The sequence below is a fragment of the Xyrauchen texanus genome, chromosome 44 (assembly GCF_025860055.1).
Source record: "Xyrauchen texanus isolate HMW12.3.18 chromosome 44, RBS_HiC_50CHRs, whole genome shotgun sequence".
Lineage (NCBI taxonomy): Eukaryota > Metazoa > Chordata > Actinopteri > Cypriniformes > Catostomidae > Xyrauchen > Xyrauchen texanus.
The window spans coordinates 19,645,961-19,667,303 of NC_068319.1; the positions used below are offsets into that span (position 1 = coordinate 19,645,961).

A 21,343-nucleotide genomic window follows, 5' to 3' on the forward strand; every position below is an offset into this window, starting at 1 on the left:
TTTCCTGCTTTGTCCCCAAAGTAAAGAATGACTGTCTTGCCCTAAATAGCCAAAACTCCACCTTGTGCGACAAAATATAATTAAATCTGTATTTCAATCGGGTCAATTCCCGGAGGCCATCAGATGACATTCGGAGCTTCAGCTCTGCCTCAGCACTTTTAATATTCCCTTCCAACTTCACAAGTTCAGCCTTTAACATTTGTTAAACATATTCGTCAAATCCTTAAGGATACATTAAAGCGCCAGCTGTATGATTTATTTTTCTACATATGTGGCACCAGGGCATTATTTGAGACTAAAATGTTTCCAATTGAGCAATCAACAACAGATGAAATGAGGGACTTGGATACCAAAAAAAATCTATTCTAGAATAAACCGTATGGACTGATGAAAAAAATGTATAGTCCCTACCAGTTGTGTTCAAAAGTCTCCAAATATCTGTAAGACCAAGATTTTTACACATCCTGTGAAGTGTCAATGTTGCTCTAGGGGCTTACACTCTTTTGCTTCACTATGATCAAGGACTGAGTCCATCAAAAGATTAAAGTCTCCTCCAAATATATAATTAATCTGTTTAAAACATTTGAATTGTAGATGTTTACTTATCAATATAATGACTGCCCTGCACTTACTTGAGCCAGCACTAAAGAATACAAAAACCCCATATCTTCCCAAATTGTTCAGCTTCCTGCAGTTTCTTGAAGAAACACTATATCATATTGTAAAGGGGATTAGACTGGCAAGTAAGAGGCGAGAACCGGCTTGATAATATAAATAATATTTTAATGTTAAACTTAAACAAAAGACACAAACACACATGACGGACATGCCCGTAAACAATCTCTCTCTCCTGCACCATCTTCTGCAGTTGGCCTTTATCCCTCTCGGAGGCTTGATTAGCCTGATAAAGGACCGGGTGTGTAGAATCACCACCCACCCTCCGCCCTGCCACATTCCTCCCTCGTTCTCTCAGGCTGGGGAGGCCCCGGCATGACGTACACCCCCCCCCCCTTTCCCTGGGGAGGGGCGTGCCTTCTGCCCCGTCTGCCGGCAGGTCATCCCCATCTACCTGGATGAGGAAGGGGACAAGGGGAGGGAAACAGAAATAATTAAAATAGTAACATCGTAGTACCCCCCCAAAAAACACTGTAAAATTTAAAAGAGAGGGAAAAGGCCAATGCTGAGCATCAGTAAGAGGGACAGAGGAGAGAGAGATGGAAAAAAAAAAAGTACTCGCCAGTTCTCTGATACACCATCGTATGGTCCTCGATCACTCCTCCACCCTCTCAGGCGGACGACAGCCGCTTCTCCCCAGGCGGGCCGGAGTCAGACCCAAAAAGTTTCTTGAAGGAGTGTTACTCCACAAAACAAACTCCAGCTGCTAGGCGAAACCAATTCAAAAAGTAACAAAAAGGTGCCCAGCTTCCTTAGACAGTCAAGAATTGTACAGTGAGTCAATTCACTTGGGGGCCACATCAAAATCACCAAATGGTTTACTCACCCATTGTTTCTATAAAAGACAATGCTTTCTGTGGGCATGTATATATCTTGCGGCCATCTTTAGTATCTATTCTAAGTTTGGCTGGGGACATAGTGCAAAAGCGACCTTCCGTTGATGCAATAGTTTCTTGCATTCCTTGAATCGATCACAATTCTCTCGAATTTTCAAAGTCTGAGAACAAGAAAATGTTGTGATTCTTCCAAGAAAGCTTTCCTTTGCTCCTCGCTCACGCAAAACAAGATCTTTATCAGATGATCTCAGAAATTTGGCCCGAATTGATCGGAGCCTGTCTCACTCAGCAGATCTCCGAGCCGGGAATCTTTGAGTTCACAGAAAAATGTCTGTCTCTTTGACCACTCTAACCGTTTTTTTGGTTTTGATTTGTTTCAAAAGTGGCTTTTTCTTTGCAATTCTTCCCATAAGGCCTGCACACCGGAGTCTTCTCTTTACTGTTGTACATGAAACTGGTGTTGAGTGGGTAGAATTCAACGAAACTGTCATCTGAGGACATGTGAGGTGTCTATTTCTCAAACTAGAGACTCCGACTCTGTTTAGTTGTACATCTGGCCTTCCACATCTCTTTCTGTCCTTGTTAGAGCCAATTGTCCTTTGTCTTTGAAGACTGTAGTGTTCACCTTTGTATGAAATCTTCAGTTTTTTGGCAATTTCAAGCATTGGATAGTCTTCATTCCTCAAAACAATGATTGGCTGACGAGTTTCCATGGAAAGCAGTTTCTTTTTTGCAGTTTTTGACCTAATATTGACCTTAAGACATGCCAGTTTTGCATATTGTGGCAACTCAAAAACAAACACAAAGACAATGTAAAGCTTCATTTAATGAACCAAATAGCTTTCAACTGTGTTTGATATAATGGCAAGTGATTTTCTAGTACCAAATGAGCAATTTAGCATGATTACTCAAGGATAAGGTGTCGGAGCGATGGCTGCTGGAAATGGGGCCTGTCTACATTTGATCAAAAATGACTTTTTTCAAATAGTGATGGTGCTGTTTTTAACATCAGTAATGTCCTGACTATATTTTGTGATCAGTTGAATGCCACGTTGTTGAATTAAAGTACCAATTTCATTCCAAAACAGCAAAATCTGTACATTATTCCAATCTTTTGATCGCCAGTGTAGCTCTGTCCTTAATAAGCTACATAACACAACATTAATTCTAATATACACAAGTCATCCTGTTCAATATTCTGTTTGTATCTCTTAGGTTGTGTGTTGAGCATCAATGAATGTTTGCACCTTTTGTAAAATAATTGTGTATGAATTCATCTCGTGTAAAAAGCTGGATGTCTATATCATTTAGCCATTGATCATCGAGAAAGCAACACATCATATTAAGAACCAAGGGAATGTAAACTTTTGAATAGAATAATTTGTGTAAATTCAGTTTCTATTTTGTCTTGTGGAATATACAATATGTGAGTATCTGTTATGTGAAATAGCGTCTTCAGGTCAGTACAAATTAAAAACAATTTTGCTATTTTTATAATCCCTTTTTACATACATGATCAGAAGAAAATGGCATTGGCACACAAATTAAAGTACAACCAAAAACATTAATATATTTTATTTTATATTGAAAATGCTCAAATGTCATAATGTTCAAAACACATAGCTCTGTAATTTATTTGTAATTAATATAAGTACTGTGGTAATATATTCATCTAACTGTATTTTTATTTTATACTATAGCATTGAATCTCTCCGGAGTTAGTGTAAGGATCACTTAATTTAATTGCTTTAACGTGCAACCTACAGCCCAGAAAGGCAACCTTAAGAATTTCACAAACCAATGAATAAAGATAGTGAGAGCATAATGAGCCTTGAAATTTAGTCTCTTAACTAAACTTGAGCAGCTCTGTATTTCATGAGCTGTAGAAGGGTTGCCTTTTCATTAACCAATCCCAGGACACAGATACATTGTTAAAGGTCCACTTTTCATGGTCTCTTGGTTCCTTTGCTGAGGTTGTCTCCAAGCTGTTGGATGAGTTCAGCAAGTTCTTCAGTGGCCTGTGACTTTTCCTCAAGAAGCTCATAGCGGAGACTGGAAATATCCTGCTTGATCTCCTTCAACTCACCTGAGACAAAAAGTAACACACAAAATATGTTTTTGATCGGTTTCAAGTAATATCTGTTTGAAAAATCACAGGAAACATGCAGTTATAGCAATTTTTCACACATATTATATAATGGATGTAGGCTATAACAGGATAATTACAGGGATGGGTTTTAGGGCATAGATCACAGAGAAACAAATTAGTCTATTTAGGAGTCTAGTTAAGACCATAAAACAGGTTAATCGTACCTTCATTGATCTCATCACTTTCGCTGTCAATTTGGGCCTTTAGAACATACCGCTTGATGAGACGTTTCATGAGTTTCTATGAGATCAAGAGAGTTGAAGTCAATACGAAATCAAAATTGACCGTGTTTACTTTCTTGATGCGCATTGCGTGTCTCAGGGGGCACGATGCATTTGTGCACATTGTTCCAAGTAAAATACAAGTTTCTTTATCATAATCTTTTATCAATATGTAATAGCTTTATCCGCTTCTAAAATTACTTTCCCTTTTCCAACCCTTCCCCTCCATTCACCTGTCTCCATTGTGCTATGGAACGGCTACTTTTCCTGGTCTTATCAACTCCCAAAGGATCAAATCAAGTACCGTCTTACATTATTTATCCTTTTGAAGATCCTTTTTCGCTTTGAAATAGGCAAGATTAAGAAAGTAATATGTTGACCGTGCCTGCAATTCTTATAAATGAAAGAGTATATAAGTACTTGATATCTTGTTGGGTGTTTGATGGGATTTCTAACTGTGAATTCCTCTTGTACATGGTAAGGTCGAAACCGATGAAGCTGAAAAATAAATCAATAAGTCAAATAATAAATCAAAATTTTGTTTTTTCTAAACTTGAAAAACAATGTGAGAGAAGTAGCAATATGGAAAACCTTGCCTGAACTCTGACCTTGGACTGCGGATTGGCCAATCCCCCATCTTGCTGGCTGCTTTGAGTACAGAGTTTGGCCTTGCATAAACTCACTAGGCATGCTTTGGTGCATTGAGTCATGTAATAGAAGGATTTGGGGCTGGGTATTAAATTAAAAGGGGGTGGAAGAGTGCTGCCTTCATCAAAATAGGAGAGCCACAGCTTTGCACGAGCAAACTTCCATTCTACATCAGCATCCTCCTGTTCTCACACACACACACACACACACACACACACACACACTATAACAAATGATCAGAGAAGTACATGATTTTTCAACAATGTGCAAGTCTGTTAACAAAAAGTAGTTTTTTTTTGGAAAGAAAAGTACATTGATCTTACCTCAATTTCCTGGTATGAATGGTTAATCATGGCTATCAGCATGTTGAGCAATACCACCACCACTGTGACATTGTAGACCCCATAGAGCACATAACCAATGTTCTCAGTAAACTTATGGTCATACTTCAAGACCACAGAGATCACCTCAGACAAACCAAAGATTGACCAGAACAGTGTCTTAAAACTTTCTTCAACCCTGTAACAGATATATATATATATATATATATATATATATATATATATATATATATATATATATATATATATATAAACACAAACAATAGAAAATAAACTCTTAAAGGACTATTCCAGGATAAAAACAAGTTTAGATCCATTGTCAGTATCCGTGACATGCTGTCAATTACCAAAGAAAATAATTTTGACTTGCCATCAGTTTGTAAAAACAAACCAAATGGCATGTACAGTGACACACTTACTTACTATGGAAGTCAATGGGGAAAGGCATTGAGGAGGGTTTAAAACCAGAAATGTGCTGCTCATATTTATGTTAAAGCAATTATATTAACCATTTCACACGTATGATCAAACTGGTGTGATCACACTCAGAAGCGTACAATCAAATCGGTGCGATCTGCATATTCTTGCTGCTGTTTACCAGCAAAAAGGGACTGAAACGGTTGTCATGATGAACCAGCAGCTCAAATAATCTTTTCAACATCACAATATCTTTAATTTTATATGGTACTAACATTCAAACAATAACCAAATATAAGTTTAAAGCTGTTACTGCTGAAGCGCACTGTTTTGATGCAGTGATGTGGCCATGTTTTCTGACATCAAACAAAAAATATACAAACTAGTCAGTCCACTCGAGCCTTCTCCCATTCCATCCATCCCTTACTCTAACCAATTCCGGTGCTGGCAAAGTATTTTAGAACCTTCTATGCTTCTATGACGAACTCTCATATGTAAACAATATGATGGTCTCAATATGATGTTTGGTAATATATAAGCTGACCTTCAGTGTACCTGCTGCTATATAATCTGTCCTCCAGTGCATGGGCTTAGCAGCCACTGCCCGCAGGGGACGTGGGGGACAAGTCCCCCGCACTCTTTAAAAAGTTAACTTTTTAAAGTTAAACCCATACCGAGTCCAAATGGTGGATTTGTATACAATATTCTTTGCGTTTTGTTACTTTGGGTTGATTGAGCAACCATCCATCCAATCACAGGTGAGTTTTATGAGACAAAACAACCCTTACGTAATAGGCCATCAGTCACAAAGTCTAAACAATGCGACTCTGTTCATTTAAGTTGCTTTCAACAATGCTCATTTATCCATGTTTTTAATCGCCATTGATGTTGATCTAAATGAATAATCTTGAAGCGAGGAACACACAAACAATAGTTATTTATCGACATATCATTCTTGATTGATATGCACTGCAGATAAATAAAGGACAGTCACACATTGTAATTGGAGTTTATGTCAGCACCTTCATCAAGTTATTCTTTTTACATTATGTTTGTGAGCTAAAAGTTTGAACAGTTCTTTTTGCCAATTTAAACAGATTACTATCCGTGTTAAATATGTTAAGCTATTTTTAATATCAGCTCCTGTTTTTTACCTCTATATTATTGTGCAGTCGACAAACTGTAGGAAAAAGATAGATTTGCCTTGTTCATATAATACTTAAAACCTCTACTAAAGTCTCTTTGTAGGTCTGTAGACAAATTAATAAAAAACATTTCGCTCTCATTTCACACAAGACACTAATTTGTCACCACCTTCTGGCGTCACCAGAAATGGCCAATGATCAAATCATATTGATCTGAACACATTTTGGTGAACATAGTCAAAACACTCGAGCCACTTGGATACATTTAAATCACTCAATGCACAAGCACAGAGTAAAAAATTAAATTGTACACATGCACAATTGTCATTATTGCTATTGATTAAACAACTTATTAAGGACCAGCTTGTGCTCAGTCTTTTATTGTCATGTGTGAAACAGAAGCAAGTGCTCCACAAGATGCCCTTTACTTTTGCAGCTAATTTTTGCTACATTTTGAGATTCATTTGCAATACTTGAATCTTTAAAATACTACAAATACAAGTATATAATATATTAATAAAATACTTATATCATATTTATATATTAATTTATACTGTAAAATATTAATACTGCACTGCAAGTGTTGGGTTTGTGCGGGCCACCTACTAACAGCTGTGCCCTCCCCCCAATTTAATAATGACCGCTACGCCCCTGCTCCATGCTGGGGGTTCCGTCAGTACAATATAAACTCCCATGCAAAAAGGTTAGTCCATCCATAAAAAAATGTATGTTATCTGTGCAGTAAAGCTGTCTAAGTAATCCTTTTTGCAGACGGACATAATTCAACATTCCAAGGTTTACTGTCTTTGAATAGTCATAACAGGATTTGATAGATTGGATAAAACTTTGCACAGACAAGGTTAGTAATCGAATTTATAACACTAATCTCATGTTAACACATATAATGTAGTCTTATACTTTCAAATTAGTGTGTTTTTGTAATGTTTAACTGGGATGAAGCTAAGGGACTTACAAACTGAGGGACGAGTCAAAATTATTTTCGGTTGTAATAAACAGCATGCCCCAAATGTTGTCGACAGAGTTTAAAGAAATGTTTCGGGTTCAATACAAGTTAAGCGTAATTAACACCATTTGTGGCAAGATTTTGATTTCCACAAAACATTATGCTGACTCATATTTCATTCACTCATTTATCACAAATTGCGGTTTCAGTAAGGCACTTACAATGGAAGTGAATAAATGCTAAAATACAAACTTTTTCATAGCTGCTAGACATAAACATTATAAGTGTTAACATGATTTTAATGTGATACAATCTCTCACTTACCTTATCGGTGTTAAGTTATATCCAATATTATAACTTTGTTGCCACAACAACGAAACCCTGTAATTCCGGTATTGCATATAACTTTACACAGATAAAGTTAGTAAGCAACTTTATTACACCAAAATCATGTTTACATTTATTATGTTTATTTCTTGTAGCTATGCTTTTGAAACTGTGTTTATTTTAGTGTTTATTGACTGGCCCCATTCACTTCCATAGTATGTTTTTTTTTAAAAGAAGGGACAAGTCTAAATTATGTTTTGTGGTATTCAGAATAATGCCACAAATTCTGTCAATTGTGCTTAGATTGTATTGAACCTGGAACATTCCTTTAAAAAGTAAGTCCTTTATCAAATTATTTTCATTGTACATTTCCCAGACTTACGTAGTAAAAGCGGGGTTGTATTTGGCTCCTAAATAGTAGGAATACAAATTGAACATGCCAATCATGAAGGCAAGGAAGACCATGATGAAGATGACCATGAATTTAAAAATATCTTTAACAGTGCGGCCGAGTGATATTTGTAAGGGTCCGAAACTCTCATTGGCTGGCAGAACATAGGCAATACGAGAGAAACTCAGCACCACAGCAATAGAATATAACCCCTCAGAGATAAGTTGTGGATCAGAGGGAAGCCACTTGTTCCTGGCTGAAAGACAGAAATCATTTTTGGTATCACCACTTGATGGCAGCATTTTGTTTTACCACAGAGGACAACAGGCAAGTCTGAGCTACATTTATTAGCATATTGTAGTAAAAAGAAACAGACACACATTCTTTACTTCAATAATAAAATTAAAGAAAACACAAATGTCTCAAAGAACTAGTTGGTCTCAAACAGAGCATGACAGCACGCAACCTACCATAAGTGTAGTAGGCTACATCTGCTGGTAATGAGGCATTACTCAGGTCTGCACTGGTCACATGCAAGTCCACATATAGCTGAGCACTAGAAGCTTGAAGAAAAGCCATGAGCCGTGCAGTGAAGGACGCTACGAAGACCGACAGCATGCCGAAGTCTAAAACATTCCACAAATGCATGATGTACTCACGTGGCCCGTCAGCCCAAACCTCCTTACATTCCAACCAGATCATTCCTGACCAAAGGAATAAAAACAAAGAATTAAAAATTAAAGAGTATTTAATCATACTCATCTTTACAAGTTTTTTTGGTCTGATGCAAGCATTATGAGGGGACTTCATGAACACAATACCAAACAAAAAATCTTAAAAGGATAGTTCACCCAAAAATCTAAATTATTATGTTACCCTCATGTTGTGGTATGTAAGAAGAATTATTTTTTTATTCTCCCTTGGAATATGAAAGATGTCAGGCAGAATGTTAGTCTTAGTCACTATTCACTTCCATTGCATCTTTGTTTTTTCATACAATGAAAGCGAAAGTTGAATAAGAGAAAAATTATGCCAAACAACTCCTTTTGTGTTCCACAGAAGAAAGAAAGTCATACAGGTTTGGAACAACATGAAGGTGAGTAAAAAAAAAAACAACAGACTAAGTTGGGTAATACCAAACTATAGACAGTCAGATTTTTTACAAATATCTTTTTTAATACCTCTCCGGGAACCAGCACCTTATTGTGGTGGAGAGGTTTGTGTGCCCTTATGATGAGGGCTGAGTTGTCTGGAGCCAGGTGCTCCTGATAGGATCTCCGAAGGCAAAGTGGTCTCAGGAGAGGGGGCCAGACTAAGAGACACACAAAGACTCCATGGAAAAAATGTCAAGAGGAGGAGTTACCATGCCCGGACGAAGCCCGGGGCCCCCGTCTGAAGCCAGGCCTCGTCGGGGAAACCGCAGGAGTCGGGTGTGCTGCGGGACCAGACCCGGGCGGCAAAAGCTAGCTCTAGGGACGTGGAACGTCACCTCGCTGGGAGGGAAGGAGCCGGTACTGGTGAGGGAGGTGGAGCGCTACCAGTTGGATCTGGTGGGGCTTTCTTCGACGCACAGTTTTGGCTCTGGATCCATATTCCTGGATAGGGGATGGACTCTATTCTTCTCTGGAGTTTCCCAGGGTGTGAGGCAATGGGCAGGTGTGGGGATACTCACGAGTCCCCGGGTGAGCGCCGCTATGTTGGAGTTTACCCCGGTGGACGAGAGGGTCGCATCCCTACGCCTACGGGTTGTGGGGGGGAAACTCTGACAGTAATCTGTGCATATGCACACCATGTTCGAACATAAGGATGCTCATAAGTGTACGTGGTACCAGTGCACCCTAGGCCGAAGGTCGATAATCGATTTTGTAATCAATTTGTCGGATCTGAGGCCATATATTTTGGACACTCGGGTGAAGAGAGGGGTGGAGCTGTCAACCGATCACCATCTGGAGGTGAGTTGGGTCAGGGGGTAAGACCTGGGAAGCCCAAGCGAGTAGTGCGGGTGAACTGGGAACGTTTGGAGGAGGCCCCTGTCCACAAGATCTTCAACTCACACCTCCGGCTGAGCTTTTCAGGCATCCCTGCGGAGGTTGGGGACATTGAACTGGAGTGGGCAATGTTAAAAGCTTCCATTGCCGAAGCCGCGGTGGAGAGCTGCGGCCTCATGGTTTTAGGTGCCGCAAGGGGTGGTAACCCTTGAACACTATGGTGGACACTGGTTGTCAGGGATGCCGTCCGACAGAAGAAAGAGGCCTTCCGAGATTTGTTGTCCCGGAGGTCTCTGGAGATAGTTGTAAGGTACCGACTGGCCCGAAGGGCTGCGGCCTCTGCCGTGAGGCAGGCAAAGCAGTGGGTGTGGGAAAAGTTCAGAGAAACCATGGAGAAGGACTTTCGGTCCACACCAAAGTGCTTCTGGAAAACCATCCGCCACCTTAGGAGGGGTAAACGGGGAACCATCCAAGCTGTATACAGCAAAGATGGGACACTGTTGACCTCAACCGAGGAGGTTATTGGGCGGTGGAAGGAACACTTTGAAGAACTCCTAAATCCCAACACGCCCTCTATGCTAGAGGCAGAGCCGGAGGCTGATGGGGGATCAGATTCTATTTCCCTGGGGGAGGTCACTGAGGTAGTCAAACAACTTTGCAGTGGCAAAGCCCCAGGGATTGATGAGATCAGACCAGAAATGCTGAAAGCTTTGGATGTGGAGGGGGTGTCATGGATGACACGCCTCTTCAACATCGTGTGGAAGTCTGGGACAGTGCCTAAGGAGTGGCAAAATGGGGTGGTGGTTCCCCTCTTCAAAAAGGGGGATCAGAGAGTGTGTGCCAACTACAGGGGTATCACACTTCTCTGCCTCCCTGGTAAAGTTTACTCCAAGGTGCTGGAGAGGAGGGTTCGGCCAATTGTCGAACCTCGGATTGAAAAGGAACAATGCGGGATCCATCCTGGCTGTGGAGCGACGGACCCTTTCCTAGGGAGGTGTTTCAGGCACGTCCAGCTGGGAGGAGGCCTCGGGGAAGACCCAGGACTAGGTGGAGAGATTACATATCCACACTGGCCTGGGAACGTCTCAGGGTCCCCCAGTCATAGCTGGTTAATGTGGCTCGGGATAGGAAAGTTTGGGGCCCTCTGCTGGAGCTGCTGCCCCCGCGACCCAACTTCGGATAAGCAGTTGAAGATGGATTATTTTTATAATGTTTCCAGGAGTGGTTATTCATATTTTTGAGACGTTAGAGACATTACATAAAAAAATTGCAGAAATGATTCTGATTGAAAGTAATGGCCAGCATTATCCAATTCTGAATCTACATGTATGTGCTGATTATCATTGTCCCATTTCTGCCAACATGTTGACTGGTCCAAACATAATCTACAGCCTGAAACTGAACTTTTGACTGGATTTTTAGAAGTGAATGCACTTAGCTGAATAGCACAATTATAGGATGCTATCTTGCTCCCTATTTAGTGAATGACTTAATCTCCAGTGTGCTGTCTGTCTGCACTGTTCTCAGAAGAGTTCAAGGGCACCTTTTTTCCCCATCCTAACTCCATATAAAACCTCAGAATTCAGCATAATTGTTCAGCTTTTGTATGAATCCATTGATTCTCAATGTTATAATGCACAGTAAATATAGGATTTCTAATGAAAAACTGCTGAAGTACACATTAGTGCACATTGTCACATATATATATATATATATATATATATATATATATATATATATATATATATATATGTCACAGGAAAAACAGCATTGCGTTTCCCGATAAATTGCTTAGATTTGAAAAATGGCATATCAGATTAAACTAGAGACTCAAACAGGTTTCAATGTAAAAATGTAATTAGGTTTCTTACCAGAAGTTTTTTTTTTTTTTGAGTTTCTCCCAAAGACAAACTCCGCTCTAGTCGGCCATGTTGTTTTGTCATTTGACTCTGTATGTCAAAAGTTTAACCCTTTACTGACAGCACAGATTCTCCTGAACTGAGATCAGTTGGTTTAAATTAATAAAAATTATGCATTGCGTATAGCCAAAATACAACTTCCCCGCATTTCAAGATCACAACTTGTTATTAAAGTTTCTGTAAGCAATTGCAGTCGTTCTACTTCCATGTCACTGAGCCATTGGATTAGCCATGCCCCTCTTTCCAAAACCCCAAACTCCAAAGATACCAAATGAGCTTTTGTAACAAAGACTCAGGTAGGCTGGGATCCATAAGCAGTGTTTTATTGAAACTCACAGATATATGCAGGCAATGGTCAGGCAATGGGGAATCAGGGCAAACGTAGGCAGAGCAGGAGCGTTGTGAGGGAAGCAGGATGTCAGGGCAGGCAGCAAGGGCAATCACGAAGAGACAGGCAAGGTTCAGGTAGGCAGGCAGTAATCAATCGTAGACAACAGGGAAAGCAAGGTCGGTAGGCAGATAAGCAAACAGGAATGGTAGTAGAACGCTCAGTAGTGTAGCCGGAACAAACAAGACTTCGCCCTGAGTGTGTGACTGCGCGTAGCTTAAATAGAGGGAGATGAAATGGGGATCAGCTGTGGATTGATAAAGCCCGGTATGTGGGTAATTAGAACTCAGGTGAGTCGGATCTCCGGTGGCCGACCGCGGAGGTGCTCTCGAAAGTGTTTGTGACAGCTTTATTGTGACATACACTGTGCAAAAGTGGTTGTAAAAAACAACAGCAGCAAAATAGCGCCCTCAACTGACAACTGTTATGAACAGCATGGCATAAAAATGCATTATGCCTTAATAATTTGCTGCAACTAGAATACTATGAGAATGCACAAAATGATTTACAGGCAGAACACGTCATTGTCCACAGACCGCGGACACATTTTTGTTTGCTGTTTACAGCAAGTTTAGAGTTGTTACAGAGACCGGTGAGATATCTGAACACTCTTATTTCATTAATATCTTTCAGGGAATGGGACGATTTTTTCCATAACTTTCCATGATAAACATTAATTACAACATCTTTAACTACACCTACAAACTATCTGTTGTTCAGGATTTACTTATACTCACCTAGTACCCATTTCATAATCAACAACTCTGTCCAAGAGAACTGCGTGGTTTTGATGCGAAAGATCTGACGTGGATGATCAGTGATGGTTTCATTAGGAAGGGTTTTGACTCCTGAGAATCGGTCCGAGGCATTGAAAACCAGAAGCCCCAAGAAGAGGGTGAATGAGACAGCGTGAGCTACAAACTTCATAAAAGGACTGCGGAGTACCTGTCCCACCTGGTAAAAAAAGATGAAATTCAAAACATCCAAAATGTCAATAAAAGCTTTCTTTTTACAGAATATCACAACAGTGGCTTGTAGCCTACACCAGTGGTTCTCAACTGAGTTTGCTTCAGGCCCAATTAAATTGGACATCAAGTGGTGACCCAACACAGTACCAAAATTGTTGATCACAACCTGTCCATGTTAGCCAGATTAATTTGCTCCAAAATACCTTAGAGTTTGATTGGACACACAGTATATGGGAAGCATTTTCTAGTCCCTTTTAAAAGTTGATTAGAATTTTTATGTAATTTTAATAGAGAAACCAAAAATATTAAAATGTTAAAATATTATATTATAATATATATATATATATATATATATATATATATATATATATAACAGTATATATAGTTTATATATAAATACAATTACATATATTATATTTAATTAAATTATATGTTTATATTTGTAGGTAATGTATTTAATTTTTATAAATCAGGAATAATTGCATACGAGCACTTGCGTAAAGCAAGTTTATGGTCTAAGGTTCCCCTTGCTATTTTGTACAGTGGATGAAAAAGGAAGGCCTGCCCATTGTTATTAGATGAATTGATGCTGGCAACAATGGTGTACCTTGCTGCGGGGCATAATCCAGTATGCAATGGCAAGAACTGGCAGACCGACCATCACTCCCAGTACTGTCCAACATTTCACATATATTGACTGTTGCCTGAGGCCTGATAGATTCTCATACCACAGCGTAAGTAACTGCTGCTGGCAGTTAGGGTGAGCCACAAACTGCAAAGAAAGGAAAAATTAATTGGAAATGATTCTGCTTTGGGTAATAAACCATAATTTAGATATAGACTACATTTCTCAGCACCTTTTTGACTTCATACTTAATGGCCAGTTTGACCCGGCTGAGGCAGGGCCTGTGGTGTTCACTTGGTGGGGTCTGATCCACGTCTCCATTCAGAATGGCCTCCACTTCCTCTGTGTTTCTGCAGAGATCCAGAACTCCAACCACAAAGTCCTTACATTGCATTGAGAGCTTCCTGTAATCATTCTAAGACAAAACAGAGAAGCTATACAACATAGCGTATAACTTACTACAACAGAGGCCCCAACAGTAAATGACAAACAGTAAATGACAGGGGCACATCCAGCAATGAAAGACATGGATGTGAAGAAGTCCTGAGAATTCACAAAAATCCCAACTTGCACCTCTAAATGGAAGACTGATTGATGTTTGCATCTGATCATCTCAAACAGAAATGTACCTAATGGAGGGCACCCAAGTGAAGTCTGCCTCACTAATTATAGCATCACAGTGTTTTATGAGATAAAACATTTTATGTCGAATTACAGACACAGAATCATTGACACGCAATTACAACTGTCGAAAGTGATAGTCTTTGGAGAAAAATGATGATGAGAGAATAATAACAGGGTGATTACAGGAAGCTCTCTATGGAGCATTCTCAATTAATAGCTCACTAAGCACAATAAGGGGGAAAATGGTATGGATTTGAGAAGTCTTGACTAGATATTTCCCCAGAGTGACTTTCAGTGAAGAACTTCTCCACAACACATTTAAATATAAAACAACACACATCGCTGAAGCGCACCGAGTTCTCTGGAGCAACAATTTCTTTCAGAAAAATTCAGTGTACAGAGATTATACTGAACCAGAAACTGTCATTGAAAAGCCTTTAATTTATAACGAAGGTAGGGGATTTGGTTTTCATGTGGAATATTTTGTTGGTCTGTGAGCTCAAATGAGAAAATACACTTCTTTTAGCTATAGGCATGGCTTATTACGGGGTCATGAACACACTCCAAAATTCATGATTTTTTCTGAAGTTTGACATAAATCTAAAACCTGGAAATCAAGATTCACGATTATTTTATTCTATTGACAGCCATAGTTTCTCCTCAACACTGTGTTGATTTAGCGTGCTCAATGGGAGATGTTCTGTAACGCACAATTCTCTTTGAAAAAATTATTTATTGTTAATATAGCCTATATTATGTATTGTGTTTCAGTGAAGGTAGTCAAATAAAAGTAGCGACGCTACTAACTTTTCCAAAATTTTCAGTAGCGAGACATTACTTCAGCTATTTTCAAAACAGAGTAGTTTTTCCAGTAACAAGCATAATTTTCCGACAAGTAGCGCTGTAGCGTCAGCTAAATGTATCACTGTAAACGCATTAATAGAGCTGAGGTAGTAAAAAAACGCGATCACTTGAACTATGTCATCTCTCATGTAGTGCTGGGAAAAACTAAAATTTTAATTCAGTCATTGTTTACATTGTTATAAGCCCATATGACTTTCTTTTTCTTAACACAAAGGGAGAAATTGTGATTTTTGTAAAAAAAAATTCACAATTCTTGAAAAGCTCAGTGATTTCATAAAAATTAGATTTAACTGTGACCACCTCTTCAAGCTTCAAAAGGACACAAAATTATAATTCAGTGGTCTAATAAATCATTGTATGTGACTCACGTCTTGTTCTCAAGGAATACGACGAGGTTTGGTGAGAAACAAACAGAAATCTAATATATTATTTAGTAAAAAATCATCACCAACCGTTGATCTCCTGTGCGTGTACATGAGACAGACTGCATGCGAGCTTTAGAGCTCCCTGCACGAGAGCAACAGCAGTTAGTGCATGCGCGAGATGGAAAAACATGTTTAGTTTTGCTTCAACAGGACCATCAGTGATGTTAACAACAGAAAACACAACATAGCTACAACATATAGCTTCTATAATTACCGTCGCAGGCAGAGGCGTTTCCAGCATTGAAGGACATCCGGGGCTTAGCCCAGACCATTTTATTTTCACACTAGCAACCACTTCTCTGTAGTCCAAAGCTGGTGAGAGGGTATTCTTTGAGTTTTGCTCTTGCTGGGCCTGTTTCTACAGTTCCTAAATCTTCCACTCTAGTTCTATCCTCAACTAACTCATCCTCTCCTCCCTGAATCATCTGCGGTGGTGTGTCGATGTAAAAGAACAGATACAGCAAATAACTTATTGCAAATCAGCTTCAAACAACTAATTCATCAAGTGCTACATATGTCAAATTGTAGACCAATACCATTGAAGAAAATGTATTGGGAAGAGCAGATCAGTGGGATTGCCCTTAGATCTATCATGATTCTTGAATTGTCATGTACATTAACATTTAGACAACTAGATGTATATGTAGATGTTAGTCAAAATGATGTATAAGATCCTAAGTTAAAGCAATACATGAATGACTTTAGTCTAAGTTCATTGACACACCATGGCATCGAACTGTATATAATTTTCCATGTTCATCTGTCAAAATCCTTTCATTAGGATCATTGGGATAAACAATGTTTCACTTTTAACTTTCTCTAAATTAAAGTGACTGATTAATTGTAACCAGTTTCCATGCCTGATTCTGGCACATCTGTGCTACACTCTACAAAACCATTTAATCAAATCAAAGTGTATATTTACTACAAACTAATATCACAAAATAAGTCACACATACATTTTATGCTAATGCTTATTGGTTATCCTTAGAGAAAACAACACGTGATAAACAAGAAAATAATACTCCGACCAGGACTTGAACTGACGTCACCGGTGAGAGAGGTGGATACGCTAACCACGAGGCTAGAGGCAACAACATGTACTAGCAGTCAGTAGTGGATGTCTTGAGGTTTAGCCTACTGTGGGTGAAAGTTAGTCAGATGATGATCTTTCGACTTTAAGGACAAAAACAAATGTGAATTCTTACCCACTGACTTCTTTCGGAAATTTTAGAAGCCTCATTTGCTTCATTTTTGCTGTCTTTCCTGCTAACTGCTGTTAACTCGCCACTAAGTAACGTAAGTTGATGTCAGCTCCTCCCCTACCTGCTGCATATTCAACAGAGAAGAAGAAACGGAGTCGCCCATAGGCTACCGACAGCAAAGCAACTTATTCTATAGGCTAGATTATGCCTATGTCTATTTTTACAGTCTGTATGCAGTATGTGCAACGCCAAAGCACAATGAAATAAGGCAACTTGTGATTTCGGAGGTTTACATAGGCTTTTGTCCGGTTTCATATTTGTCAGTCAACTTTTCAAAATTCATTCGGGGCTACACTCAAAACATTCGGGGCTGAAGCCCCGGCAAAATCGGCTGCCGCCGCCTCTGGTCGCAGGTAACCCCATCGGCTATGAAAGGCACTGGTCCAAAATCATGCTGATAACATTATATTGAAGCCTGCATCTCTCTTGCCAATTAAAACGACTTGAGTTAACCAAGAATGCTACACCTACCAACTCTTTTCACAGAGGTCTCTTTAGGCAGAAGTCTGTCACACACCCACACCCACACACACACACACACACACACACACACACACACACACACACACACACACACACACACACACACACACACACACACACACACACACACACACACACACACACACACACACACACACACACACACACACACACACACACACACACACACACACACACACACACACACACACACACACACACACACACACGTGGTTTAGAATGGAGAAGAGGTGACAGACATTCCCGCTCCCTTCACCTTTCTCTCCGGTTCTGGTCATAGAAATGCAAATATTTTTTTCAACTAAAAACTTTTCAGACATGTTTTGTAAGTTCTATTCTCTGGTTTGTGTTCAGTTATGTTGTGTTTTCTTTTGTTAATATCGCTGGTGGTCCTGTTGAAGCGAAACTATATGAGTTTTTGCTTGAACGCCCCCTCTCGCGCGTGCAGTAGCTATTGTTGCTCTTGTGCAGGAAGCTTTAAAGCTCGCATGGAGTCTGTCTCATGTACACGCACAGGAAATCAATGGTTGGTGAAGATTTGTTACTAAATATTACATTAGATGTCGAAGAAAAACAGATGTCGAACAAAAAATGCAGAGAATAGTTGGATCATCGCATAAAATATTCGAATTAGTGTTAGAGTAAGATGTGATGTTACTAATAAACTATAATTTAGAAGTTTTTAGATTAAAAAATGGATGAGATACATAGTGTGTTGTCCAGCTAAATACAAAGCTGTTCCAAATTAATAAATTTTGTAATTGCATGCATTACATGTTGATGAAGGTATAATCAGTAAAACTGTGCAGATTATTTCATATTTTAAGGTAATGCCCCCTTATACGCTGGGCCCCATTGCGGCAGCCCAGTCTTGAATAAAAAGGTTACACCACTGATATAAATATAGGGAATTAAATATATTAAATATATCTAATTTAAACTATCAGGAGATATATTATTATTGAATTCTGCAATCATCTTATTGTTATATATATATATAAAACAAAAAAAAAAAAAAACTTTGAATAGCTTCAATGTAGTTTATAGTTTAGCTATTTGTGTTAGAAGCTTGTAGTGTAGCTACATTTTTAACATTAATATTAGCTTGACTGTAGTTTAACTACTTTAAGTTATGTGTAGCTTGGGAAGCTGGAAAAAAAAAGTGAGTAAAATTAACTTGAAACAGATTATTGCAAAGTAAACTCTACTTGAGAAGTTCTAATTAAAGCCACCAACACTTGTGTGTAGCCTTTACTTAAAAATATGATCTGTTAAATGTACAATTTCTGTGAGAAAATTATTTACTAGGTTTTTTTTTAAGTAAACCTCACTCAACTTTCAAAGTAGCTTGCCCAACACTGTTGTGTTTAGTCAAATTAAAACAAAGGATATATTTGATTTGGCATTAGTACAATGACAGTATAATGGATCTGTATATCTGAAAATATATACATGCCTTTATATTTTAGGAAGGGGGTCTCTTGAGAGGGGATCCTAATTTTCGGGGGTTCTCGACATTGGAAAGTTTGAAAACAAACTCTGCTCATTGGCATAGCCAGGAATGTAAGTGAATTGAAGTTGGAATATGTTTCTGTGCATCTCCTCACCTTAAATTCAGTTTCAATGTTGGCTAGTTGTGCCAACTCATTACAGAGTTCCAGAGCTGTGAGCACAGGGTCCTCGCTGGAGAGAGACAGGTAGGCAGCGCTGGCGAGCCCTTTATAGGCATTCATCCTTGATCGTGAGTGACTGAAAGAAACCTGCTTCTGTTTCTCTGCACATTCGCCACACTTGCAGAAATAGTCATGTGGTTTCTCGATGCGAGCCCCCTTTAGTAACAAAATATGCACAATCTCGTATTCCTTGCAGTGGGCTGACAGGATCATAGGCGTGATGTCCTGGGAGAAGCGGGTACCGTCCTCATCGTAATCATAGAAGTCATCATCACGTAGCACTTGCTCTAGGGGACTCAGTGTAAGTCGCAGTCCACCCTCAAATGCTGGGTGGACCAGGATGGCCTCAACTATCCGCACGTAGCCCTTGCTGATGGCCAAAAGCAGGGCATCACCCACTCGTGCCAGGCCCTCCTTCTTTAGCAACAGTTCTGTGACCTCTAGGTGTTCATTCCCTACAGAAAGCTGCAATGCATTCTGGCCCATGTAGTCCACACAGTTCACATTCAACGTCTTGGACTCTTCCAGCATCTTACGGACAACAGGAATGTTTCCATACTCTGCAGCATCCAGGAAGCTCTCCTCCTCAGCAGTAAGGCTAGTGCCTCTCTCGCTGAACATATACGCCGGGCCACGGACAGCCTGCCTGCGGCATTTCTCTCTCAGGGTGGTGTGTCTACGTTGCATTGCCTCAAACCTGAATAATAGATGCTTTGCTAGAATATAGGATTTGGTGAAACTATCAAACTGAAAAGACAAGCATTGCTCTGTTTTCCCCATTAAGATCATGCTGTTGACTCACCTTGACCACCACAAGTTTTTGGTATGCCAGTCCACTAGTTAGACCAGCACCAATGTAGCATTATCCAGCTGAACCAGAATGGAAATTTATTCTGGTCTAAACTGACCTGCATTGTAGACTGGACTACAATAGACCTGGCTGGACCAGCAAAGGCTGGAAGAAATTGATCCAGGACATCCATTCATATAAAACATTGGTTTAGGTGTGTACCACACACTGCATTACAGTACATAATACAGTACATATAATAAATTGCACCTGTGGTCAATGAGACCAATGCAGATGGACTTTTAATAGAACTTCCTGTCATGAAAGGAAAATACCACCACCTCTGAGACAGATGCTCTTAATGTCATTTTATATGTGTGATCTTCACCTTAGGACTTAATTAACTGACTTTATTCAATTAACCAAAGGTTCTTTGTAGTGTCATTTTCCCTTGAACATAAAAGGCTACAAAGATGCTGAAATAAGCAAGTTATTTTCAAACACATACCAGGTATACAAGGATGAACTCTAATTATATTTGATTTTGCAAGAGCCTCAGTGTAATTAGACTGGGAACACATCAGAACTGTGGATGTCACTTTGAATAAAATTCTGTGCAAAAACATTAATTTAGTTTCTTGCCTTGAAAAACAAGATATCAAACATGATATAGTCTAATTCCCATAGTGTACCAATGGTATGTTGTTCCATCTCGTCCCTGCTTTTCTTAAAAAAATCAAATCTATTTTTTTTTTAAATCCAGCGAATCACTTACAATGGAAGTGAAGTTAAAATACTCACTATTTCAAAGGGAAAGCCACAAGACAAAAAACAATTGTGTTAATGTGATTTTAGTTAATTTTATAAACCCATAAACACTAAAATGCAAAAACGACCACAATCAAATTATGATTTAAACTATATTACAGCTCAAATAACATGCGTTTGAACTGAAGAATTGCTTTTATAAAATTATAAAGTTCACATTTGCATTTAAACTCTCCAAAAATTGGCCCCAGTGCCTCACTGTAACCTCGATTTTTGCTTATTTTTTTAATAGAAAATCAACATTAAGACACAAATACTGTCGACTGAGTTTAATCTGTGTCTCTGCATTACTCTTCTAAGTCTAAGGAAAGAAATAATAATATCTTTATATTTACAGTAGTTACAGTAGTAATGTTTTACAAGATATT

At 39.1% G+C, this 21,343-nt stretch overlaps 1 protein-coding gene across 1 annotated transcript; it reads right to left on the reverse strand.

The window, feature by feature from the left end:
* Nucleotides 1–3,457: 3,457 nt before the first annotated feature.
* LOC127637013 (short transient receptor potential channel 7-like) lies at nucleotides 3,458–20,047 on the reverse strand. The gene is made up of 11 exons (XM_052117854.1): nucleotides 19,292–20,047; nucleotides 14,235–14,417; nucleotides 13,985–14,149; nucleotides 13,147–13,363; nucleotides 8,585–8,818; nucleotides 8,106–8,370; nucleotides 4,853–5,048; nucleotides 4,484–4,711; nucleotides 4,302–4,379; nucleotides 3,825–3,900; nucleotides 3,458–3,597 (listed from the first exon to the last, which is right to left on the reverse strand). Exons 1-11 carry the CDS (start codon nucleotides 20,042–20,044, stop codon nucleotides 3,458–3,460), a joined length of 2,535 nt encoding a protein of 844 aa, XP_051973814.1. The 5' UTR covers nucleotides 20,045–20,047.
* Between the last annotated feature and the right edge of the window lie 1,296 nt (nucleotides 20,048–21,343).